General features: G+C 51.9%; 2 protein-coding genes and 1 long non-coding RNA gene across 9 annotated transcripts in view; 2 read left to right on the top strand and 1 right to left on the bottom strand.

Annotated features, from left to right (window-relative positions):
* Window positions 1-520: 520 nt before the first annotated feature.
* Des (desmin) lies at window positions 521-7,971 on the top strand. Its single transcript, XM_021163365.2, has 9 exons — window positions 521-1,216; window positions 2,399-2,459; window positions 2,554-2,649; window positions 2,810-2,971; window positions 3,139-3,264; window positions 3,710-3,930; window positions 5,570-5,613; window positions 7,024-7,106; window positions 7,273-7,971. The coding sequence occupies exons 1-9, from the start codon at window positions 642-644 to the stop codon at window positions 7,312-7,314; spliced, it is 1,410 nt and encodes a 469-aa protein (XP_021019024.1). The 5' UTR covers window positions 521-641; the 3' UTR covers window positions 7,315-7,971.
* A 414-nt stretch (window positions 7,972-8,385) lies between these two features.
* LOC110294970 lies at window positions 8,386-15,418 on the bottom strand. The gene is made up of 4 exons (XR_002377987.2): window positions 15,292-15,418; window positions 13,840-13,955; window positions 10,186-10,392; window positions 8,386-8,724 (listed from the first exon to the last, which is right to left on the bottom strand). It is a non-coding gene; the product is annotated as an uncharacterized LOC110294970 (long non-coding RNA).
* Window positions 15,419-15,701: 283 nt separating this feature from the next.
* The window catches only part of Speg (striated muscle enriched protein kinase), a 56,888-nt gene continuing 47,468 nt past the window's right edge, over window positions 15,702-25,121 (top strand). For 3 of the 7 annotated variants that reach the window (XM_029477550.1, XM_029477557.1, XM_029477585.1), the window contains exons 1-3: window positions 15,702-16,237; window positions 24,387-24,416; window positions 25,004-25,093. In XM_029477550.1, the coding sequence (XP_029333410.1) occupies window positions 15,844-16,237; window positions 24,387-24,416; window positions 25,004-25,093 (514 nt within the window). In that variant the 5' untranslated portion in view covers window positions 15,702-15,843. Of the gene's footprint in view, window positions 16,238-22,499; window positions 22,566-23,527; window positions 24,417-25,003; window positions 25,094-25,121 lie in introns of those variants that run through there. The other 4 variants (XM_029477563.1, XM_029477579.1, XM_029477558.1 and 1 more) reach the window with 4 other exon arrangements.

Consider the following 25,121-nt stretch of genomic DNA (forward strand, 5'->3'; position numbering starts at 1 on the left):
AGGTACCAGTGATGTGCATATGCAATTAGGCCACGTCCAGGGTCACTCTCTGACTAACCGGTACCTACCCTACAGGCCTACCTAGAGACTCTTTTGAAAGGATGGTAGAGACCTGTCCGGACTTTGCCCACAGTTGTTGGAAACCTCAGCATTTTCTAGGCAACTTTTGCGAATAAAACACTTCGGGGGTCCTTCTTGTTCCTTCCAATAACCTAAAACTTCTCCTCGGAGAAAATAGGGGGCCTCAAACAAATGAAATTCTCTAGCCCGCTTTCCCCAGGATAAGGCAGGCATCCAAATGGAAAAAAAGGGGCCGGCCAGGGGTCTCCTGTCAGCTCCTTGCCCTGTGAAACCCAGCAGGCCCGCCTGTCTTCTGTCCTCTTGGGGCTGTCTAGGGGCGCAGGCCTCTTGCGGGGGAGCTGGCCTCCCCGCCCCCTCGCCTGTGGCCGCCCTTTTCCTGGCAGGACAGAGGGATCCTGCAGCTGTCAGGGGAGGGGCGCCGGGGGGTGATGTCAGGAGGGCTACAAATAGTGCGGACAGCTAAGGGGCTCCGTCACCCCTCTTCACATCGACTCCAGCCGGCTGCCCGCCCGCTGCCTCCTCTGTGCGTCCGCCCAGCCAGCCTCGTCCACGCCGCCACCATGAGCCAGGCCTACTCGTCCAGCCAGCGCGTGTCCTCCTACCGCCGCACCTTCGGCGGCGCCCCGGGCTTCTCTCTGGGCTCCCCGCTGAGCTCTCCCGTGTTCCCTCGAGCAGGCTTCGGTACCAAGGGCTCCTCGAGCTCAATGACATCCCGCGTGTACCAGGTGTCGCGCACGTCGGGCGGAGCTGGAGGCTTGGGGTCGCTGCGGGCTAGCCGGCTGGGGACCACCCGAGCGCCATCCTATGGCGCGGGCGAGCTTCTGGACTTCTCCCTGGCCGACGCTGTGAACCAGGAGTTCCTGGCCACGCGCACCAACGAGAAGGTGGAGCTGCAAGAGCTCAATGACCGCTTCGCCAACTACATCGAGAAGGTGCGCTTCTTGGAGCAGCAGAACGCCGCGCTCGCCGCCGAGGTCAACCGGCTCAAGGGCCGTGAACCGACTCGGGTCGCCGAGCTCTACGAGGAGGAGATGCGCGAGCTGCGGCGCCAGGTGGAGGTGCTCACCAACCAGCGCGCCCGGGTCGACGTGGAGCGTGACAACCTGATAGACGACCTGCAGAGGCTCAAGGCCAAGTGAGGGCCTCCCAGATCTTTCCCCTCACCCCCACCCCCTGCAACCCCCCCCTCCCCCTCGCCCGAGACCCTCTCTCCTCAGCCCATGTTTGGAAAAGGTCATTCCCCGGTGTTCGCTAAGTAGAGATGGACTCCGGATCTTTCCCTGGCCCCTTCTATGTAACACTGGAATAGTAGTCTTGGGGAGGTAGACAGAGAGAAGAAATGGGGGACCTTGCCTAGTGCACGGTGGGCAGCTGCCTGTGAAAGGATGCTAAGTTGCTAGAGTGACGGTGTGATGATGACCATAGCTAAGGAAAGGGTCAGAGAACGTTCTGAGGGAGAAGAGAGGCTGATGAGAGCCTGGAAGGATGGATGGGCTGAGAAGAGCAGGAGGGAAGTCAGGCAGTAGCTTTAAGCTTAGCTGTGATGAGGCCCAAGGGAGGGGCGGGGATGGGGATGGGGTGGGGGCTAGGTCCCTGGGCCTAGCTGAGGTAATATTAATGCACTAGGTAAATGGACAGGTTTGAGTAAAGGAGACAGTGGATAAAGGCTGTGACCCATTCCACCACGATCCAGTAAAAAAGGCTGAATAATCCGGATATGGGGGCACCCCCTGTAGTTCCAGCACTAGGGAGGATGATACAGGAGAGCTGCCATGAGTTCTAGGCAAGTCTAGGATACGGAGCAAATACAAGGCCAACCGGGCCTACTTAGCAAGATTTGTTTTAGAAAATTAAAAAAGTTTATTTAAACAAACAAACAAACAAAAACAGAAAAGACTCCGTATGTCATGACAGTCCTGTTTCTGTTTACCCAGATGAGCAGTGTCACCTTCTTGCCACCAAAGTCACAAACATTTATTTAGCTCCTACATGGGTCAGGCTAAGCCTGGGAACACAGAGGTGGATAAAATAAAACAGAGTTCCTAACCCCGGGGAGGTCAGTCTATCTGGGACACAAGACTTCAAGGGAGTGGCTCCAGGGTTGAGACAGAGCCACTTCCTGCTCCACCCCCCGTGGGCGGGGCCTCTGCTGCTCCCCCCCCCCCCCCCCCCCCCCCCCCGGGCCTCTTGTTCTATCCAACTACCAAGATGTGTCCCTGTGTCCTGAGCTGGCTCCCTGATATGTCCCCAGTCAGTAGTTCTCTACAGCTGGCTTTGTCCCTCACTATTTGTCTGTCTGTTTGTCTGTCCTGGCTAGACTACAGGAGGAAATCCAACTAAGAGAAGAAGCAGAGAACAACTTGGCTGCCTTCCGAGCGGTGAGCCCTCTTTGGTCCCCAGCGGTCACCTCTCCTCTCTCTGGTCCCCACTTGAGCTGTTCCTGACCCTGACGTTGTCTTTTCCTCCGTCCAGGATGTGGATGCAGCCACTCTAGCTCGTATTGACCTGGAGCGCAGAATCGAATCCCTCAACGAGGAGATCGCGTTCCTTAAGAAAGTGCACGAAGAGGTACCAGGAGCCCTTGGGTGATGGTGAAGGCAGCTAGAAGAGGGGCGTGGCATGGGAGTGAGGGTGGGCGTGGGGATAACTCTGAAATGGGATGTGTGTGTGAAGGTGCTTTGGGAGGGTCCAGAAGGAGACTGAACCCCCCCCCCGCTGTGCCCCGCAGGAGATCCGTGAGCTTCAGGCCCAGCTTCAGGAACAGCAGGTCCAGGTGGAGATGGACATGTCCAAGCCGGATCTCACAGCTGCCCTCAGGGACATCCGGGCTCAGTATGAGACCATCGCGGCTAAGAACATCTCTGAGGCTGAAGAGTGGTACAAGTCCAAGGTGGGTGGTCTAGCCTAGGAATTCAGGCACCTGTCCTTCTCTATCTCCATGTGAAATGCTTCCTGTACTTGCATCCATGGAGCAGGGTGAACGTAGAGTCTCCATACTCCCTTGCCTACGCTGCATCCCGCTTCTCTCCCTCTCAGAGACCCTCTCTCTGCCCTCAGGTTTCAGACTTGACTCAGGCAGCCAATAAGAACAACGATGCACTGCGCCAAGCCAAGCAGGAGATGATGGAATACCGACACCAGATCCAGTCCTACACCTGCGAGATTGATGCCCTCAAGGGCACCGTGAGTCCCTCCCCATCCCCACAACCTCAGCTTCTTTCTGCCTGCCACTTAGCTCATACCTTCACCCCTGTGACACTTTGAGCCCAGTACAGACCCTGTGGGGGCCTCTATGTCCTCAACCCACAGAGATGGTAAAACCAGATGGGTGGATTCCTAGTCGGGTACTAAGGAATCAGATGTGTCTCCCTGTGAGGTTGGATGACTGGTACTGATGCTCCTTCTTAGGTGGTTTATTCTGCATGGCCAGCCACATAAGACCTTACTAGAGCTCAGGGTTCCACAGCTAAGAAAAAGCCTTTGACGATTCTTCTACCTGACCATAAGAACCTGGAGGTGCCTCTAACCTCCAACACTGGGTCTCATTTCCATCCCGGTTCTCTAAGGCCCTCCCTCCTAGACATGCTCTGAGCCTACCCTTGACTTGGACCCCCCTCATCCCTTGCAGAATGACTCCCTGATGAGGCAGATGAGGGAGCTGGAGGATCGCTTTGCCAGCGAGGCCAATGGCTATCAGGACAACATTGCGCGCCTGGAGGAGGAGATCCGACACCTAAAAGATGAGATGGCCCGCCATCTGCGCGAGTACCAGGACCTGCTCAATGTGAAGATGGCCTTGGATGTGGAGATCGCCACCTACCGGAAGCTACTGGAGGGCGAGGAGAGCAGGTAAGGGTCCAGGTGTAGGGTTGGGGTGCTGGGGTCCCAGTCAACAGGGTGCTGGGAGCCCAGCCCACCCCATATCTCAACAAGACCTGGAAGCAGTTTTACACAAGAGGCTACTATTCTGCCCATTGCAGAAAATTAACGAGGGCCACCTGGGTAAAACACAATGTAATTAACAGTTTTTATTAAAGAGAGAGAGAGAGAGAGAGAGAGAGAGAGAAGTATTCCCTTATCCACCTTTAGAATTAAGAACCCACAGCATAAAATCATATTTGGCAATCAGTAATAAAATATTACTGCCAGTCAAGGGAGCCATGAAAGCAGAGTAGAAAATGATGAGGATGGAAGGGGCGGGGCTAGAGACAAACAGAAAAATGGAGAAGCAGGAAGCCTTGTACACTGATAGAGAGGAGGCTAAGAGGAATGCACATACAAACACACAGTCACTTGTGCTCAAAGGAAAAGACACAGATAAGGTACTCAAAGCAATCCACCCAAACTTCAGATATGACAAACAGGAGTGTGGCCCAGCAGTGGTGGAACCCGCCTTGAATCCCAGCACACAGGAGGCAGAGGCAGGTGGAACTTTTATTTTCGAGGCCAACCTGGAATACGGATGAGTTCCAGGACAGCCAGGGCTACATAAAGAAACCTGCCTCAAAAACAAAACCCAACACACACACATACACACACACACACACACACACACACACACACACACACACACACACAGAGTCCTCTAAGGGAATCTTCTGGGAGACAGAAACATTATGAATCTGGATTGTACCGGAAGTTACATGGAGATATACTTCTTAAAACTCACTAGAAGTACTCTAACATTTCCATTGTATGTCAGTTTAACGTCAATTTAAGACAGATCAATGATGCCAACAAGTGGTACCCGTCTGTACTCATAAAAAGCATGGCGAGGTGTCTAGGTATAGAATCATAAGGAGAATTCAGGGGTTTTACTTGTTTCTTTCGAGAAGGGTCTACGATAGCGTGGGCGGGCCTCAAACATGCTGTGTTGTTCAAGGATGGCCTTGAACACCTGTTCCTCTCGTCTTCATTTCCTAAATGATGGGACCTAACAGACTGTGCCACCATGCCTGGTTCATGTGGTGCTGGGGACTGAACCACAGCTTCCTGAATGCTCAGCAAGCTATCTCCCAACTGAGCTCCATCCCAAACCCCTGCATTTTGTAGAACGCACAGCTAACACACCATGAATGAATGACCTTTTAAGGTAGCTAGAGACAGATCCTCTCTTGTAGCCTAGGCATAAATGGCTAGCTCCTGGATCTGGCTTGCCTGGGGGGAGGGCACAAAGTGAGTTTCTCAGCCTCTGTCCATGCCTCCCCTAGTACCAGGAGCAAGGAAGATCAGGGGCCTGGAGAGTGCAGTGGGTTAGCTCTGCCTGAGGTCAGGATGAGAATGGGTGAACTTTCTAGAAGGGGCAATTTCTGGGACAGCTAGAGTTGGTTCTTGCTCTGTGCATTGTGAGTAGTAGGGGCATTGGGCTCAGTGGGTGGGGACAGCTGGGAATGCTTGGGGAGGAGCAGACTAAAGAGTGAGGAGCAGGATTTCAGGGGGAGATTGGAGTGTTCTTAACCCTCTGGGGACATGGTCTCTCCCGCTTCAGGATCAACCTGCCTATCCAGACCTTCTCTGCCCTCAACTTCCGAGGTGAGTGTGGGCTGGAGGGTAGAGATGGGCTGCAGGGATTCAGTTTGGGTAGCCCAAGTCCATTAGGAGAGAAGGATCGTCCCCTGGAGGAGGCCAGGCTTGAAAGAAAAAGAAGACTGTAGCTAAAGCACGGAGGTGGTGGTGGTGGTGGTGCTGTTTTGTGTTCTATTGTGCTGACTGCATCCCCCAGCCTTCTGGATTATCAGTTCTTGAGAATCAGATGTGTCTTGAATCCCTAACTCTGGAAGCTGCAGGGGTGTTCCCCTGGCAGTTGGAGCATCTTGCTCTCTGCACAGGAAGGTAACCCCTTGCTCATGAACGGTCTGGAATGCTGCCAGAGAGCACTTGGCACACCGTTCTCTGGCTGTTTGTTGAGTGTCCTATTTGTGGGAGCAAGATGTTGGATGCATATTTAAAAAAAAAAAGCCAAATTTTAGCAAAGCCAAACAATGAGGCGAACGAGCTTTGAGGGCACGTTGCCATCCTGACGTTAGTAATATGCAGATCAAGTGGCTTCCCAGCCCCAGAGAGCAGAAAAGCATTCACTAATGATACATTAGGAGAGCAAGTCGGAGATCTTGGCAGCGTCTCCTTTCCTAGATCAAACCTTTTATATCTTCGATGTTCATTTCCATCAGGAAAAATACACGCTGTGCTCCATCGAGTCAAACGTTCATTACAGCCTAGTTGCTTGCTAAGGGACTCATGAGCGCCAAACTCCTGACACCACGGAACTAAATGTGACCCCCACTATGAAAACTCAGATTTCTTTTTTCACTTATTTGTTTATTCAGATACCAAGTATGTGTTCTGCATATAAAATCACTTTTGCTGCGGATCAGCAACTCTGAGCCACAATAAGGGGACTATCGTGGCTGCTGCTTCCCAGAGAGGAAACTGAGGCACAGGAGGGCCCGTGAATCAGTGACTAGCTTCTGATCATTAAGACATTAAACAGCTCATCCTGGAGCCTCTAGGTTCCTCCAGCAGGTCTATAGGCCTGGGCTTTGAGGTCCTATCTTAGATGAGAGTCCACGGATATAAACTCATCATTCTCTTAACTATAAACTCTTCTGAAAATCCAGAGGTGGAGAGAGAGCAAGGCAGGATAGGAAACATGAATACTGTTCCCGGGCCTTGGTTCCCCTGCTATCCTGTACCAGCACACAGCACAATCTCTTGGCTCATGAAGCCATTCCTCTAGCAAGACTGGTCCCTCGCTCTATACAATCATCTGTTGGGTGCCTGGATCCAGGATGAGGTCTCAAAGAAGTCAGACAGTTGTCATAAGAAAGGTGAAAGTCAGCTAGCACTTGGAGCAATTGCAGCCTGGGGTGGATTTCCAGTCATGGTGCAGCTTAGGTATGAACCTGGCCAGGCTCATATGAGCATGGGTTGGGTCTATTACAGAAACCAGCCCCGAGCAAAGGGGTTCTGAAGTCCATACCAAAAAGACAGTGATGATCAAGACCATTGAGACCCGGGATGGAGAGGTAAGTGGTGTCAGACCCCTTGTCTGATAGCCGGGTGTCTTTCACCAGCTGGGTGGCTTCCAACCCTGGATGGGGTGGGTGGGCCTTGCTGCCTTGGGGTGGAACAGTTGGGGGTGAGGCTCTTCTAAGCCAGCAGTGGATAGACTGGCCTTCTCCTCCTGCTTAGGTCGTCAGCGAGGCTACACAGCAACAACACGAAGTGCTGTAAGCCAGGAATTCAGTGTCCTGGCCCCGTCCTCACTGCCTCCTGAAGTCAGCCTCTTCCACTCTCGGATGTCACACCCAGCCACTTTTCTCCACTCACAGGCTCTGACCCCTCCTCACCGATCACCCCTTTGTGGTCTTCATGCTGCCCAGCCCCAGGGAACCCCTCAGCCACCTCTGCAGACCCTCCCATGAGCCCTGGCAGGTGTCAAGGCTGGCTCTTAAGAGAGAACCCAGCTCAAGTCATCACCCTTCCCCTTCCACCTTTGTGACCCCTGGCTTAGGAGAGGGGTACCAGAGAGGGTGTTGGGATCTACAGGGACAGGACCGAGCTTGTGGACATCCCCAGCCTGGGTCAGAGACAGAATGAAGCCTCAGAGAGCTGAGATGGAGAGTGGGGGGCCTGAAAACTGTCTTCATGGCCCCTCTCTTTCCCATCGCAGCCCAGGATGGCCTTGGAAAGCGGGGGCTGTAAGAGGGAACCGGAAGGTGCAGGATGTGGGAGCAGGAGCTACAGAAGGAGAGAGGATGGGTGAGGAGCTGGAGAGGAAGGAAGAGAGAGGCAGAGAGTGGGCTCAGGTCAGTGGGAGGGTACCGCCTCCCCTGCCTGCCCCTCCCACCGCAGGGGCTTGGACAGAAACAATAAAGAGACAAGCACAAACCTGCATGGCCCTGCCATCTTGACTGTGTCTCGGAGGGGGGGGGGGGAGCCTGGACCGTGTCACAGCCCCCATTGCCCTGGGATGAACTGTGTCAGCCTCTTGCTCAGCAAGATTGAACAGTAGGCCTCTGGGCGCTGCAGTCTGGGGAGCATGGGGTGCTGGAGAAGGGGTTTCAGTTAAAAAGCCACAGAGCCTTCAGTCCAGCCTTCTATCCCCTTAGGCTACCTATCCCCTTAATATCACCTGGGCATCTGGGTATGGTAGGGATGGGGACAGTCCTATTCTACAGACTGGCTGTGAAGGAAGTTCCCTCGGTCCTTTTGTCCCCAAGACACTGCCAGTCCCTATCCATTTACTTTGTTTTTCTTGAGACAGTATCTCCCTCCTGTAACCCAGACTGGCCGCAACTCCCTCTGTACCCAACCATTCAGCTTCAAACTCCTCATCCTCCTGTTTCAGCCTAAGTACCTTTTAACCCTTTCTTTAATGAGCAGAAGCCAATCCAGGTAAAATAACGTTGTTGTTCACAGAAGTGCAAAGAAAGACTTTTTACTTGGGTAAAAAACAGCTCGGCACTCTTAAGAGAATGTCAAGCCGCCCTCTATCCATAAGCAGTTCCAGTGGAATTTAGTCTCAATTAAAATACCAGAGGGAGCCAGGGCAGGTGTGCTCCTGTAATCCTAACAGGGGCTCAAGAGGTTGGGGCCAGAAGACTTCAGGTTCAAAGCCAGCCTCTACTTCCTAATGAGGCCCTGTATAAAAAAACAAAACAAAACAAATACAAACAACACCACCCAAGAACAAACAGAAATGGGGGAATGGAAGGGTATAGGAATTATTGAAGAAAAGAAAAGAGAAATCAATTGAATAAAACATGTATATGTATTATGAGGCCATGATAACATAGATCAGTGATTCTCAACTTTCCTAACGATGCGACCCTTTAATACAGTTCCTTACATGGTGGAGAACCCCCAACCATAAACTTATTTTTCGCTGCTACTTCATAACTGCAGTTTTGCTACTGTTAAGAATCATAAGGTCAGGGCTGGTGAGATGGCTCAGTGGGTAAGAGCACCCGACTGCTCTTCCGAAGGTCCAGAGTTCAAATCCCAGCAACCACATGGTGGCTCACAACCATCCGTAACGAGATCTGGCGCCCTCTTCTGGAGTGTCTGAAGACAGCTACAGTGTACTTACATATAATAAATAAATCTTTAAAAAAAAATTAAAAAAAAAAAGAATCATAAGGTCAAAAAACAAACAAACAAACATAAAAAACGAACGAACAAACAAAAACGGCCGGGCAGTGGTGGCGCACGCCTTAAATCCCAGCACTCGGGAGGCAGAAGCAGGCGGATTTCTGAGTCCGAGGCCAGCCTGGTCTACAGAGTGAGCTCCAGGATAGCCAGGGCTACACAGAGAAACCCTTGTCTTGAAAGGAAAAAAAAAAGAATCATAAGGTCAATATCTGATATTTGACCCCCACAGATTGAGAACGGCTGACTTAGAAAGTTTTGTTGATGAAAAGGAACCGCCTAAGACGTTGATGGGATAAAACAAGCGTCACGCATGTATGGGATGCTGGAGCATATTTAAGGAGGCCTTTCAGTATAGGGGGAGACAGTGGCACAGAGCTTGGCGACAAGTGAGGAGCCTAAAGGTCTGGGGGCAGAGCATGAAGTTCATCTCTCTTCCCAATTCTCCCCAAGAAAGGTTTCAGGTCAAAGAAAGATTTAAGGAACATGATAATTCTTTGGTCCTGAGGATCCATATCGCTCCCTGCCCCATATCTAAGTGACTGAAGGAGTATGGAAGAAGATAAAAATCAAAATGATGATGAAGTCACACATACAGGTGCAGGCAAATGAATCTAATGAGGCTTTAAAGTCTCTGTCGGTCATCTTACACTAGTTCTCCCAAAACTTCCAAAATCCTCTTGGGCAGTGCCGACTGTCTTTCCCCCTCTTTTTGGATGCGCCTCTGTTTTCACAAATCCCCACTTTCTTGAAGCAGGTCCACTGCGAGGATCCACCCAAGTTCCCACCACTGCCACCTGTGACCCCCACGCCCACCCCCGACATTTCCATCTCCCACATGAGCTAAGGGTCAGCATTATAGACGAACTCTCGCAGAACGCGAACTAGAATGCCGGTCAGTGCCTTTACAAGGCACGAGCGAGCAAGGTGCTGCCTACCTTTGAAACTGCCTACCTTTGAACACGTGCCTGACTGCTCTGAGAACCCCTGCGCTGAGGGCGTGGCCTTGGTGGATAAGGCTGCAGAAGCAGGGGTCTGAAAGAAGTTTCTAAAGTCCCGCTGTTTCTCCTTCTCCCTGAGTGAATTGTGTGTACTCATCCGCTCCACACAGGGCAAAAGGACACATAGGTCGGTGGGAGAGGTGCACATAGCCTCACTGTCCTAAAATAACAGATCAGACTAGTCCTTAGGGTTGAGGGAGCTGGGGTTCCCAGATTCAATCAGGGAATCCCCTTCCCAGCCTCATCTCAGTGCCCCGTTTGTGGCAGCTCTCTGGAGACCCCTCCAATTAGGGAATGCTCAGAAGGAAAGCCTTTCCTTCATGTACCTGGAACTACACCTGCCTTTCCTCAGGCAGGAGGCCAGTGCTGCCCTCCACACCCAACGGGAACATTTCGTGTGCAGCTTTTCTGAGCCTGCTCCTATGAGCTAGCGGTGGCCCAGGGAATGCAGGAAACAAACTGGAAGGTTCACGGCTCCCATGATTATGAAGCTCCGGAGCCAGCTCTTCCAGTGTGCTTTAGCTCCCTATGGCTTCCATGGCAAAACCTCTCCTGGCTCCTTGAGATGCTGCGGGATTTCCTACAAGACTATACATCAAGAAAAGAACAGACTGTTAAAGGCTTCCCATAGTCCAGAGGCCAGTCTCAGGCTAGCTGAGTTCTCCTCTGAGGAGGGAGTGGGAAGGACTGCAGAGGCATCTCTATCCCAGTAGGCACTCTCTTATCCCATCTGTCCACTCTGGCTGAACTCCAGCCCTGGCCTCTGAGGTCACTCCTCCTTCCCCCTCCCTTCCTCTCTGCACAGCTCACCGGGGATATGTATGCAAACGAGCCAGTGACCTTTGATTCAATAAGGAAAAATGTCAGCTGCCCAAAGACAGTTTTTATCTGTTTAATTCACTACTATATTTGTCGGACCCCAAAGAGTAGTTGGTACCCAGTAGATACTCGTTAAATATTTAAATACTTCTTGAATGAATACCCACTGGACACGTTTGTTTACTTTTCTCTATATTAAATATTCACTAGGAAGAGCTGGTAACACCCACTCCTTCACCAACTCAATGGACATTTACTGAGTTTCCCTTCCACCTATGTGCACAGCAGATGTCATTAAGACTTAGGACTTGAAAGATGGCTCAGCACTTGAGAACACTGGCTGCTCAGGAGGAGGATTCAGGTTCGATTCCCAGCACCCACAGAGACGATCACAACCATCTATAATTCTAATCCCAGAGCATCCAATGCCTTGTTTGAGCCTCTGTGGGTACTGCATACACATACATTTACGTTTACTGCATGCACATACATTTACGCAGACATACATTTACAAATACTCATACACGTAAACAAAAATAAAATAAAAATAAAATCTCAAAAAAAAAATCTTTTTAAAGTCTCAGAGGAGCCAGGCACAATGGTTCCTAGCAGCTGGGAGACTGAGGGGCATCATGAATTTAACACCTGACTGTGCTACATAACAACTTCCAGGTTGACTTCTCAAAACAAACAAACAAATAAGCAAGCAAAACAGCTTAGGTCAAATGTTCCTTGGCCCAGAGACGGGGCATGATCTGCCAAGGTCACAAAGTCATCTATAGCAAAGGAAGACAGGGCCTCTGGGGCCCAGCTATCTTTCCATGACACCACAGACTTATGATCAGAAGGCAGGGCAACCTGGCAGCACACACACCCAGCCTGGAGCCAGAATACAGGGCACCGTGAGCCCCAGGCTGAGGGACAAACACCTTAGAGCCAACTGTCTTGAGCAACTAGCCTGGCAGCAGCCTGACCTTTCCAGTTGTCCGCTGGTCCCGCCTAGTCCAGGAGAGGGCGCCAGCCACCAGCAGGGGCCTGAGCCTTCTCTACCCCATGCCCATAGACCCTTGGGAGCAAGTCAAGGTATCCCTCTGAATGGACATAGTAAGCAGGATACAAGCTGGGTTCCAGGCTCCATGCCAGGGCCTTTTAAATAGTTAATATTTGTTTTAATATTTAATATAATTTAATACCATCACAACATAGGTCAGACCGTGTAATGCTTCTCCTCAGAATCCAGAGATACCTCCCCATGTCGCTGAGAATGAAAGCACCGCGACCTGCGAGATGCTGGGCCATCTGGCCTTTGCAAACTATCCGATCCATTTTACCCTGATGGCTGTGTTCATCCTCCTAGCCTGGCTAGCCTTCTGGCTCTCCCCAGCATCTGCCAGGTGCATCCCACATGGGCTAAAATGGTCCTGTGTGTTCATTCCTTTCTCATCCTTTTAAGACTGACTCTAGAGTTGCTGTGGAGTCTGCGACTCCAGTTACCCTGTTTTGGTTTTTAATTTTATTTGTTTGCTTGTCCTTTAATTTATTTTAGAGACAGGCCTTCATTGTATAGCTAAGACCAATCTCAAACTCCCAATCTTCCTGCCTCAATGCTGGGATTACTGGCATGTACCACCACACTGATCCAACCACTCTATCTTTTTTTCTTTTTTAAAGAATTATTTATTTATTTTATGTGTATGGATACACCGCAGCTGTCTTCAGACACACACCAGAAGAGGGAATTGGATCCCATTACAGATGATTGTGAGCCACCATGTGGTTGCTAGGAATTGAACTCAGGACCTCTGGAAGAGAAGTCTGTGCTCTTAACTGCTGAGCCATCTCTCCAGCCCCAACCACCCTATCTTAAAGTACACCCCTACCACATTTGTAACCCCCAGCGCTTGCTGAGTCATCTACACTAAAGTATTTCTCTCTGTCTCTGTCCTTACACTTTCTTTGTTGCTCTATCAGTCTGCCTTCTCCAGTATAAGCAGCCCCAGGGACTGGCCTCTATGTCTGTGTTGCTCGTGGCTCTGTTCCTGGCCAACGAAATAGTGCCAGCCTCATAAGACGAACTCAAGAATGTTTGCTGAAAGAACAGATGCACCCCAAGTGTGGCTACTCCCATGCATAGATGAGTAAACTGAGGTTCAGCGATGCTAAGTGATTTGTTCAAGGGCACATGGTTCATTTATTTAACCAACCAACTTGTCAATGAGCCAACATTTCCAGACCCTCCGCTGCATTCCCTGTGATGGTGAGGCACAATGTTATTTAAATGGTTTTGAGTGATGAGCTGTGTGTGTGTGTGAGAGAGAGAGAGAGAGAGAGAGAGAGAGAGAGAGAGAGAGAGAGAGAGAGAGTTAATAGGGGGAGGTGTGCTGGTGTACCCACCCATGCATGCGCATGTAGAGGCCGGAAGTTGATGTGGAGTCTCTTCCCTATTGCTCTTCAACTTAGACTTTAAGACAGGATCATTCACCGAGTCTGGAACATTCTAATTCAGGTAGGCTGGCTACCTGGCCAGGAAGCCTCTAGCATTCACCCGTCTCTGCTCCTGAACACTGAGGTTAGAGATAAGTGTCACCCACCAGGATTTTTTATGTGGCTTCTGGGGACCCAAATACTGGCCCTCCTGCTTGCACAATGAGCAATTTACCATGGAGTCCCTCCTCAGCCTGACTGTGAGCTTAAAAACAAAACAGTAGCTCTTCCTTTGTTCTTGGTGTTCTGAGTCTTATGCCTTCTCCCACATTTTTTTTTTAAACCTTTTTAGAATTCAACTTACATTGTAGAATTCAATTCATCATTGGCGGTTGCCAGGGACTGGTAGACAAGGTGTGGCTGACTCCAAAGAGGACGCACAAGTGAATATTTAGGGTGATGGAACTGCTTTGAATGTTCCTGGGGTGGAAAATACACAATTTCATGCATTTGTCAAAAACCGGAGGCCTGCACATCACAAAGAGTCAGCTTTAATGTATGCAAATGACATGAAAAGACATCCCCTAAGGCTCTTAATCTTTATGGACATAATTCAGTGTTTAAATTGTTTCTTCTGTACTGTGCACCTGGGAATGCATGCCCATGCTCTCAAGCGCGCGCACGCGCGCACACACACACACACACACACACACACACACACACACGCACATTTTGACTTCAGTATCCCAGAATGAAGGTGGTTCTTTTATTTAACCAACCAAAAAAAAAAAAAAGTCAAGACTACCCCTCTCTTCATCTCTGAGTGACCCTGGCTTTCCTAATGTTTATCCCTTAGCTCAAGGTCAGTTCTAGATCTGTGTGTGTGTGTGTGTGTGTTGTGAGTGTGTGTGTGTGTGTGTGTGTGTGTGTGTGTGCCTGCAAATGGAACTGATGACCTCAGGAATCCTATGAAAGTCCCTTGAAATGTAAATTCATATTCTGTATATGCACTTGTCAGATATAACAAAGAAGAGATAGATAGATCCTGTGGACATTTCCCAGTGGTGACATCTTGTATGACTACTAGGAAAGTGACTTTGGGATGGAATATCCAGATCATCAGATTTAACAGTTATATATGCATTCATGTGCCTGTGTGTACATGTGTACTTGTGTGTGTGTGTGTGTTGTGTGTGTCCGTCCCCCAGGGGCTTCTCTCTACGGGAAAGAAGAGCTTCTGCGCTATCATCCAAGAAGTCTGTGTAGGTCCCTGGCTGACCTTTGACCTCCGACCTTCATGTGTAAAGCCTCTGTCACCTTGATTCTTTCCCTGCCTTTCCCTCTTGATCTGTCCTTCAGAGTGAGCACAGCTGAGAAAAGTGGGCACCTGGGAAGACGGTGAGGGACTGCAACTTATGTCGTGTGGCCTGGACACCCCAGCCTTTACCCCATGTGTGTGTATCCAACCTCCACAAGTTGGGCAAAGAAATCCCCCAGGCTTGAATTCAGGCACAGCACTCCCTGCCTGGAGAATGGAATCCTCATCAACCCAACCTGCTGTCCTCATCCACAGTTCAAGCCTTCCAAACCCCTCTTTTACCGTGTTGTCCTCATGCCATCCCTGTCTCCCCTTGAGGCTATTATTGCTGATTGCAATCCTAGCCAACTTCCCTTTCTATAGGTGAAGGCAAATTGAGAGAGGGTTAGGGGTCACCTGGCTGGTGAAGGTAGTAGGGTGGTGGTAGTGTAGTGAGCGCAGGACCTGCTGGGAGCTGAAAATCCACCAGAACTCCAGGCTTTGGGTCTTGGTGCTTACCAGCTGTTATGGAGGTGCTGGGAGAGGCCATTGGTCCGGTCTGCTCACCTCCACTGGGGCCTGTCTCTCCATGTGCCTGTCATCTCTGGACCTTTCCTCTTCCTCTCCAACCAGCCTAGTGAGACTAAGGCGCTGGGGCCCGAAGAAAGGAAGCGGGCCTAAGCCCAGGAGTAATTCGACTCCCCAGATTTCACAAGCTGGGGGCGGGGGAGGGGGCGACACACCGTGGGGGAGGAGATTCTTTTAGGCCAGCTCTGGCGATGGGGGCACTGGGAGAGAGAGGAACCACATGGAGTCCAAATCCCCTCCTCTGCTGCCCCCTCCCTCCACTGCTCATTCGCAACCCGAGCCGGGGGCCCTAAAAATAGTCCCTGAGGCGCAATCGCCGGCCGCCCTGGTGACCTTCTGCACAGGCCGAAAGCGGGCGGGCAGCAGGAAGGCCGGCCGCCGGCCCCATAGGACTCATCTCTTAAGGCACCATACCCCCTAGGGCGTCCCCCTGGCCTCCCAATTCTAGCGTCTCCTGCCCCTCTAGTCCAGCTCACAGAGGCCATGCAGAAAGCCCGGGGCACGCGAGGCGAGGACGCCGGCACGAGGGCACCTCCTAGCCCCGGGGTGCCCCCGAAGAGAGCCAAGGTGGGGGCCGGCAGAGGGGTCCTCGTCACCGGGGATGGGGCCGGGGCGCCGGTCTTCCTGCGGCCCCTGAAGAACGCGGCGGTGTGTGCGGGCAGTGATGTGAGGCTGCGGGTGGTAGTGAGCGGGACACCCCAGCCTAGCCTCAGCTGGTTCCGGGATGGGCAGCTCCTACCTCCACCGGCCCCAGAGCCCAGCTGCCTGTGGCTGCGGAGCTGCGGGGCTCAGGACGCCGGCGTGTACAGCTGCAGCGCCCAGAATGAGCGGGGCCAGGCCTCCTGTGAGGCTGTGCTCACAGTGCTGGAGGTCAGAGGTAATGCGGAGGTGGGGCCTACCTGGCAGGGCTGGGGTCACAAGGGGTAGAGACAGCTGCCCAGGCCATGCGATGCAGGTTGCAGTCCCTCACCATCTTCCCAGGTGCCCCGTTTTCCCTGATGGGCCCCTTCTGAAGGGCAGATCAACAGGGAAAGGCAGGAGAGTGTATCAAGGTAGATAGAGATGCTTCTCATAAGAAGGTCAGAGGTCAACGGTCAGCAGTTGGTGGGTCTAGCCTGAGACCCACACAGACCTCTCCGTCAATAGTGCAAAAACTCTCCTAATCCAATAGAGAGAAACCTCCTGGAGAGAAATGCCCTCTTCTGCTCCAATGACAGACTTGAGACCTGGTGACCAGCCCCTCTCAGTATGTGTGTGTGTGTGTGTGTGTGTGTTGTCTTAAAGACAGGCCAGTTCTCCTGTTCCAGACCATGTGGGAGGAGATGGCTATGGCTAGACCTTCTCTCTTCATGATCAACACTGGGACAAGAATGGTGTGGTCAGGACTAGGCAAAGCAGAAGGGGTCAGATGTGTATGAGCAAGACCCAGATGTGAGAAGTGGCTGTTTGAGAATCCGTGTGTGTGTGTGTGTGTGTGTGTGTGTGTGTGTGTGTGTGTGTGTGTGTGTTTGAGGCACTGAGTTGTGGGAGGCTCTAGACTCTCATGGGGTTAATACAAACACACAGCCCTAGGATAGATGTGGATAGTGTTGAAAGCCTGTGAATCATGTATCTCTATTGAGGTTTCCATATGAGTGTTCAGAGGACAGGGAAGGGGGATGCTTTGGGCTGGTGCCTTGGCTCTTGTGAAGATGGGATTCTAGGCTGATGGACTGAGTCAGAAGAGGAGGAGCAGGAGCCTCAGTCTTGTAGATGGTCCTGTTGGAGCTGGTGGGGATGTCAGACCAGCTAGACTGTCCTGGGGTCAATGTGGGGGTTTTGTTCAGTTTCTGAGCCAAACGGTTCTCTAAACCAAAAACAGTCTTGGACCTACCAAACTTTGAAAAAAATGGAACTCTGAGGGAGTAGGTCTCATTTAGGGGAGATGGCAAAAGGCTGGGGGGGGGGTAGGGGGCTGTTTTGATCATTTTCTATTGTTTTTTAAATTTATTTTTATTTATATGACTATACTGTAGCTGTCTTCAGACACTCACCAGCAGAGTGCATCAGATGGTTGTGAGCCACCATGTGGTTGCTGGGAATTGAACTCAGGACCTCTGGAAGAGCAGTCGGTGCTCTTAACTGACTGAGCCATCTTTCCAGCCCTTGGTCATTTTCTAGAGAGATATCTCATTCCATTCCACGGTACAATATAAGGGTCAATCTTTGAGATCTGGGGAGGAAGTCCAGGGATAAAAGACCTTGGCAGGTGGAGGGGAATGAAGATTGCATTTGAATGCATTAGGAGATGGAAGGGGGGCATTGTCTCTATCAGTGTCTTCTCTCCCCAGCGTCACCCTGCCCATTTCCCAGAGTCTTCTTGTGGTCCCAGAGCGCAGGCCTGGCCTACAGATGACCAAGGGCAGCTTCCAATTGGCCTACAAGCAGCCAGTACAGACAACTTTAACCTGGCCCAGGGGCCGGGGCATGTTCTGGAAAAATTCTGAGCTTTCTGAGCTGAAGGAGCAGATTCTCGTAGTTTTTCATCTCTCTGTAGTCTGTAGTAAAAGAAGCTGAAAACAAACTATAACTTAAAGATTAAGGTAGATAAGAAGAATACAACCGAGAGGAAAGAGAGATGAGGTCAGGAAAGGAAGGGACAGTGGAAGAAAATGGTGGTCATGGTGCTTGTTAGCTGTTGGACAGGTCCACAGAGACCTGAAGCTCCAAGGGCTTCCTTGTACAGGTGAGAACAGTGCGGACCAGAGAGGAGGGGGGTCTGCCTGAGGTAAGGGATGGTTATGGCCTGTCAGGACTGAGCATCTTGTTTGGTTGGTGATCTTGGGTTTTTCTACTGCTCAAGGTGTTCTAAGAGAGGGAGAGATGGAGGGAGGGAAGGAGAGGAGTGGGGTCATAGAATTAGCTACTAATGAGTTGGCCTGACTTGTCCTCTGTGGAGATTCAGGCATTCCCCCAGCCCCTCAGCAAGGCTGTTTCCTTGCTGCTTTTGAATCAGGGTGGTATGCTAGGCATAGCTAAGCATGGACTGGCTACACCTGGACACAGGGGTACAGTCTCCTGGCTGGGGCCGTTTTGGTGAACATCAGGGGTGAAGGGCTCAGAGTGAAGAGACCTTGAGTGCTGTGGGGCTGGGTTTTAAGTCTCTGACATTCACCTTAGACAGGAAGAGAGGAACGAGCTGAGGCATGTCACCTTTGAGAACATGTCCGACTGTACAGCTACCAGGTTGCAGAAGAGTTCTGCCACGGGGTGAGGGGTGGCTTTGGTGATGATGGAGAGTTAACTAGAGGAGTCTGTCTTCTGCCCCTTCTATTGCCCATCCCTCCTGTCCCTGCTCAGTGACAGCTCTGGGTCCAGGGAAGCTGAGCCAATAGCTCAGCATTGCTCAGACTTCATAGAAAACACTCTTGTTTGGAATCAACAGCACAAAGATGCGAGGAACTCGAGGAAGCCAAAGAAGACCTGGCTCCAGACGGAAGGAGCAGTTTCCTGGCCATGAATGCTTTCTGGCTGGGAGAGACAGGGTGATATGAAGGTTCCTGGCACTTTAGAAGCTTGGGATGTGAGTTCAGGATGGAAGTGTGTTGGCAGGACACTGGAAAACAAGTCTGCTGCTGGATGGGAGGTTTGTCAGATGGGAAAACTCAGGTGATGAAGGTAAAGGGTTTAGGGCATTGGAATGGAAAATAAAGGAGGAAAAATGGCAAATTCCGGATGCTAGTAAAATCCTTCAATGTGCTACCTTGTTTAATGATTTAATCTTCCAGATTTCCCGATTATTGTTTGGAGTTTACTAATATATAAGACAGCTGGGATTCTTGCCCAAGATTGAATGGCTTCTAAGTGAGGTAGCAGAGCTAGGTCTGGAAAGCTGGGTCTCTGAGTCTGGGTCCTCATTGCTTGTCCACAGAGAAAGGTGCAGGAAGAGTAAGCAGAGAGCGTCTCATGCCCACCTTTCTCCTGTCAACATCCCAGTCCTCCTCCGCCTGCCTCTAGCATCCTCTCTGGGCATCTCTTTGGAAGCATCTGGTCCCCATCCTTACATGGCTCCTCGGCAAGTGACCAGAACAAGTCACTCAGATCATGGGGCATGTGTGGCTTAAGAGGAGGCAATGGGTGCGGAGCCGCAGGGGAAGCTGGCGTGTATTAGTTGAAGCTTCACAGCCAGGACCTAGAGAGTGTTTATCAGAAAGGCCAGCATTCGACAGATGGTAATGAACCATCCTGGCTACCTGAAGGCATGGAAGAGAGAGGTTAGAATTAGAAAGGAAGACAGTTTAGGCCTGGGGAGAAGAATACACCAGGACCTTCAGGAAGCACTGTAGTTATCATCTTTCCCACCTGGACTTGGAATGTCTGTAGAAAAAGCCATGAGAAACTACTGTGGAATTGGAAATGGGAACAGAATGTCACTGGCCATGTATGCATAGCACAGCGAGTGCCAATCAAAGAGAGGAGGAGGGGCTAGAGTGGAACCATAGAGGAACCCTGGGAGGGACAAGAGAGGTGCAGAGAGGCCTCCCTTACTTTGCTGATCAGAGCAAGGCCTCCTTGAAGATCTGGGCAGAAGGTGGGAGTTGCTTCTCTAACAGTTTCTCAGGAACAAGGTGGGGCAGAACAGAGGAGGAGGAAAGGCTCGGCGAAAGGGGCTATGCTAGAAGATTCACCACCTGCCCCTTACCACTCCTTACCTATTGCTCGCAGCTCTGTGACTCGCCCTTGTGTTTATCAAGTGTCTCCTGTGTACCAGTTATCTACCGTTTTAGGTGCTTGGGTACATGCCCCGGGGATGGGGGTGGGGAGAATCAAAAATTATGACCTCCTGGGGGTTAGTTTCTAGCAAGGAGAGACAGACCATATGAGACACCATCCCCTGCAGAGTATGAGAGTAACAGTGGAGGGGCAGGGAAGAGAGAAGCTGAACAAGGAGGGAGGCCAAGGAAAGAAGAGTAATGTATGTGGCCCAGAAGACAGTCTGCCAAGAAATCAGGACAGGCGGGATCCTTTAGAGTGTTTTCCAGCTAAGGGGAATGCTATCAGGGCTGACACGAGAAAGTGGCAGACTAGTACAGATGAGGGGTTCAAGCTGTGAGCAAGCACCTTCCGGCTCAGTCCTTCAGGTTGCTACACAGACTCTGGACAGGAACACAAGATCCTGCCAGTCACTCGTCAGGCCCAGCTGTCCCATCACTCACGCCCGCTGCCCATTGGTTATTTTTGCTGTGGAATGTGCCAGCCCCTCGGATTCTCCTGGGGAACAGGGGCTCATGTTACCCCCTCTGTCCACTCAGCTCCTCCATCTGTGAGCTGCTGTGTTTGGGGGGTGCCTAGGGTCCTCTGGCTGGAACTACTATGGGTGGACAAGTGTCCTGTCTCAATGCACATCCTTAAACACGTGTCTCCACGTGTACCATTGGCCACTGGTGGGCTGAGAGACAAGAACACCTGTATGTAGCCAGAATGTAGAAGATGGAACCTTAAGTCCCTCAGATATGGTGGCACATGTCTTTAATTCCAGCACAGAGAGGCTGAATTTGAGACCAACTCGGTCTACATAATGAGCGCCAGGCCTGCCAGGGCTATAAAACAGAAAGCCTGTCTCAAAACGAAAACAAAATAATGATAATTTAAAAGGGGGTCTCAAATGTAAACAACTCCAGGATCTACATAGAAATAAAATAAACAACAACAACAACAAAAAACCAAGATAAGAATTGCTGCCGGCAATTGATTTTAAATGTGTTGTCTCACCCTAAACCCAACCCAATTCATTGGGTCTGTGTCTGTATTTATTTCACTGTCATAAGGTCAGGAGACACACCAAAGAACAATGTGGTTCTTTATGACACAGTGGTCAATAACCTAGTCAGAGATCCTAGGTCCCCTCAATTTATTAGCTCTGTGACCTGGGACAAGTAATGGCTTTGTGGGACAAGTAATTGCTTATGGGAATTAAATGAGTTACTCACACAAAATCCTCGGCATAACTTAGCCCAATATAGACCAAGAAAGCCGTGCTTATCACTGTGCTCAGAGCTGGGACTGACACCACCCAGTGCATGCTGGGATGAGGCCTGAAGTGATACTAGTTTTCTTAGCCTCAGCCACTTGTCAGTTAAACAGGGATGGGAATACTCCTGAGAGTTTCAGGCTCCTGCCTTTGTTTTGAATGAACTGGCACTTGTAAAGGGCCAGTTTACAAATGCTAATGAAACCTAGCTACATTGTTCTTAGGAAAGGAAGCTGGAACATTGTTTAGACACAGTGTGTGTGCATGCTGCTGAATAAGGTGGGCTGGACAGTAGCAGGGGACATATCAAAAATCTTGTAAGTGGCTCACTTGTGAGAACATGAGTTGACTTTAATTAGGAATATCTATGAGCAACCTTTGGCTGCGGCGGTGTGGTGGTGGTGGTCGTGGTGGTGTGTGTGTGTGTGTGTGTGTGTGTATGGATGGACAGACAAACAGATGGATGGAGGGGAGGGGACATCACAGAAACATCCAGAAATTAGAGCCAAGAGAGGCAAGCCCTTTTTTGAGGAGCCTGGGTCCAAGACAGCCCTTAGTCTCAACCCAAGGACCTTTGCGCCGAGCATGACCTAGGCGCCCCCACCCGGTGCTGTACCCTGAGGTGAGTTGGGTGCTGTCTGACAGTGTGCGTATGCGCATGTTTGCGGAGTACGCCAGAGAAGATGCTGCTGGCCTTCCAGAGCCAGCCTGCAGGAGGAAAGGGGATGCGGCAAGGAGGCCGCCTCTCGCTGCCTACGGAAGTGGCCTGAACTAAAGGCTACAGCACCCCTTTCTGTGCCTCAGTTTCCCCCATGTGCCTGGGGCCCGAAAGGCAGATGTGGGGTGGGGGTGCGGGCTCTCAGCGTCGGGAGGTATTTCGTGGGAGAGCTGGAGAGCAGGCGAGTGCTGTCCCAGGGTGGGCAGAAGGGCTGGAAAGGGAAGGGTCGCCAGGTGGGGCGCAGGCTGGCGGAGGAAGGGCGGGCCCTGGACGCCGCCGCCTTCATCTTACCCCCACCCCGGCTCCTGAGGCCCGGCGGCTCCTTCCGCCACCCGCGCCGGCTCCTGCCCGCTCCCCAACTCGCCCCCGGCCCCGCCTCCGACTCCGCCCCGCCCCCGCCTGTCCCCTCCTCGCCCGGCCGCCGGCCCGGCCCCCTCCCCCGCCATGAAGAAGCTGTGGGTGAAGAAGCGTTTCCAGGTGAGGGCTCCGGGGGCGGGCGGCTCCGGGTGGGGGCAGGAAGGGCTGGGCGCCCCGAGGGAGGGCGGGTCACCGCGGCTGGGCCCAGGGGAGGGGGCGATGGAGTAACGCTGGCCCCACCCCAGCCCTGCATAGTGGGGGCGACGGGCCCAGCACGTTTCTGGGGAGGGGGCGCCCTGGCCGGCGACTGGAAAGCGCAGGCGCCTCCCCGCGCTGAAGGGCAGAAGCCCCCATCAACCCCAACCCCCTTGACCCCTGGAGGCCCCGGTTGCAGCCTCAGCATGTAGCGCCCGCTGGCTGCTTTGCCATCTCACCCACATCCAGCCCGGGCCTCAATCCCCGCCCGGCTTTTCCTAGGCCCCCCACTCTGCAGCCTTCGGTATTCCGGAGATCCTGAAAGCGAAGCGCACGGGTCCGCGCTGAGCTCCATAAATTTTCCCCAAGCGCTGTCCTCTACGTACTGGGGCCTCCTTCCTGCATTAGGGAGACGCTGGCTTTTGAGCGATGCTTTACCCTTTGCTAGCCCCTATCCTGCCTGCTTGACACCTACCCCAGGTATCTGTCCTTCCCCGCAGCGGGAATCTGTATCCTCGGCCCTCCATCTCTATTAATTCTTAGCGCTCCCACACCATCTTCCCTCAGTCATGCTGACTTCCTTGTCTCCTCCCCTGTATCTCTCTCTGGGCGTGCTGCTCTGACCCCAGGCTGAGTCTCTGTCCCTTAGGAAGTACTAGGATTTGCTCTACCGCCTCGCTTCCTTCCCGGCTCCTCCCCAGAGCCCAGCTGGATACCCTAGAGGAAGGAGAGCTGAGCCGTTTATGACTAGGGCAACCTAGTGGCTCTGGTCTCTGCCCTGGCCCCTGGTAGAATTCCTGTTTGATAATAGCAGATTGGAATGAGAGGTATATGGGCCCAGGAGCAAGCCTCCCCCTCACCAACTCATTCTGGCTTTTCTCTTTCAGAAAACCGGCCATTCCCGCCGGGCCTTTGGCCGACTTACCCATGGTGCGTGGACTTCTGGCTGCTGTAACCTATGCCCACTTCTCTTCTTGGTCCATGTCCCTTCATGAGGCATTACGGCCCTGAAGATAGCCCATGAGATGTAGAACCCCCTCTCCATCTATCCACCCCCCAAGAAGGACAATTATTCTCTGCAGCAGAGAAAAGCTCTAGTATTTGGAAAGGGGCTCCTTAGCACACCCACCATAGGGGGCTCTCTGTTGTCCATCTGTGGGACCAAGTGCCATGTTCTAGAAATGGTTACATGGCCACTGCTTGTTTTGGTACTCAAAGGGAAATGAGGCACAGAACATGACAGACTCTAGGATGTTGAAAAATACCCAGGAATCTTTATTCCTAACCTAAACACAGCCTTTTTTTTGAGGACCATTCAATAGTAGAGAAATTCTTGGAGAAAGATGGCTGCCACAGCCCAGTGCAGACAGATGGGAGGGAATGCACTTGTAAGGAAGGGCAGAAATACAGTGCAAACACTGAGTCTGTGGCTGAGCACAAGTGTGGTGTGTGTGTGTGTGTGTGTGTATGTGTGTGTGTGGCTGGTGAAAGTATCAGTAAGTGCTAAGGGTACCAGAACCACTGGGCAGTTGAGATGATAACTCAAGCATATGTCTCCCCAGTGTTGGTACCTTCTGGGGAGGGGGTCTCCCTCTCCTCCCCATCCCACAGAACATCTCTGGTATCCCTGGACAGCAGGGATCCTCATGCCTCCCTATATTCTGCCTGTCTTCCATGCCCCATCCCACAAACACTCTGATAACTGTCTGTCCACATCTCTCTCCTGCTGCTCCTATGGAAGCGAAGTTTTCCGCTCCTGCAGAAAGCAAAGTTACGGTAGGAAGCTGGCTCGTGCCCTAGCCCCTCATTCCCTTCCCCAACCCAGCCTGGGCTTCTCCTCACACTGCCTCAATTACACCCTGATGCCTTCCGGCTGGTTTGGGGTTCAGGACAGCCTGGTCCTGCTGTTGGTTGCGTGCCTTGACAGTACAACTCTGAGGTGACTCCTCTTTGTTCCCGGGATACTGGATCCTAGACTTTTGAGCCCTGCGAGTTAGGGCCTTGTTATGTGGGATGCGGCTATTCAAGACCTTAAGCTGTTGTGGACTTGGTGAGGGTGGATGAGGCCCTGGTAAGCCATTAAGTGGGTGGGGGTGGCTTATTTGAAGGGGTCCATGGAAGTAAGGGTGAGCATCTGAGCAGGAGTGGTCCAGAGATCGAGCCTGGGCACCAGCATGGGAGGGGCTACTTTAAGCATCCCAGGCCGGTCAAGAGGATGTCAGGAGCAAAGGAGAGTAGATTGGGTCCTGGAACTCTCCCTGTGGTTAAGATGGAACTTGCTGTGGGGGAGGCAGGAGGCGACTAGGGAAGAGTTGGAGGCATAGGGAGGAGGTCTCTGCCCACACAGACCCCTTCTTATCCAGACTCGGAGACTGCCGAGGATGACATCAGCGATGTGCCGGGGACCCAGCGCCTGGAGCTTCGGGATGACAGGGCCTTCAGCACCCCCACGGGTGAGCTTTCTGAGTGCTCTAAGAGCAA

Source organism: Mus caroli, chromosome 1 (assembly GCF_900094665.2).
Source record: "Mus caroli chromosome 1, CAROLI_EIJ_v1.1, whole genome shotgun sequence".
Classification (NCBI taxonomy): Eukaryota; Metazoa; Chordata; class Mammalia; order Rodentia; family Muridae; genus Mus; species Mus caroli.

Excerpts from the sequence above, each read along its gene's own strand:
- Des (XM_021163365.2), top strand. The coding sequence starts at position 642 with ATGAGCCAGGCCTACTCGTCCAGCCAGCGCGTGTCCTCCTACCGCCGC. Across the intron at positions 3,931-5,569 it reads CTGGAGGGCGAGGAGAGCAG|GATCAACCTGCCTATCCAGA; the intron begins GTAAGGGTCCAG and ends CTCCCGCTTCAG. Across the intron at positions 5,614-7,023 it reads CTCTGCCCTCAACTTCCGAG|AAACCAGCCCCGAGCAAAGG; the intron begins GTGAGTGTGGGC and ends GGTCTATTACAG.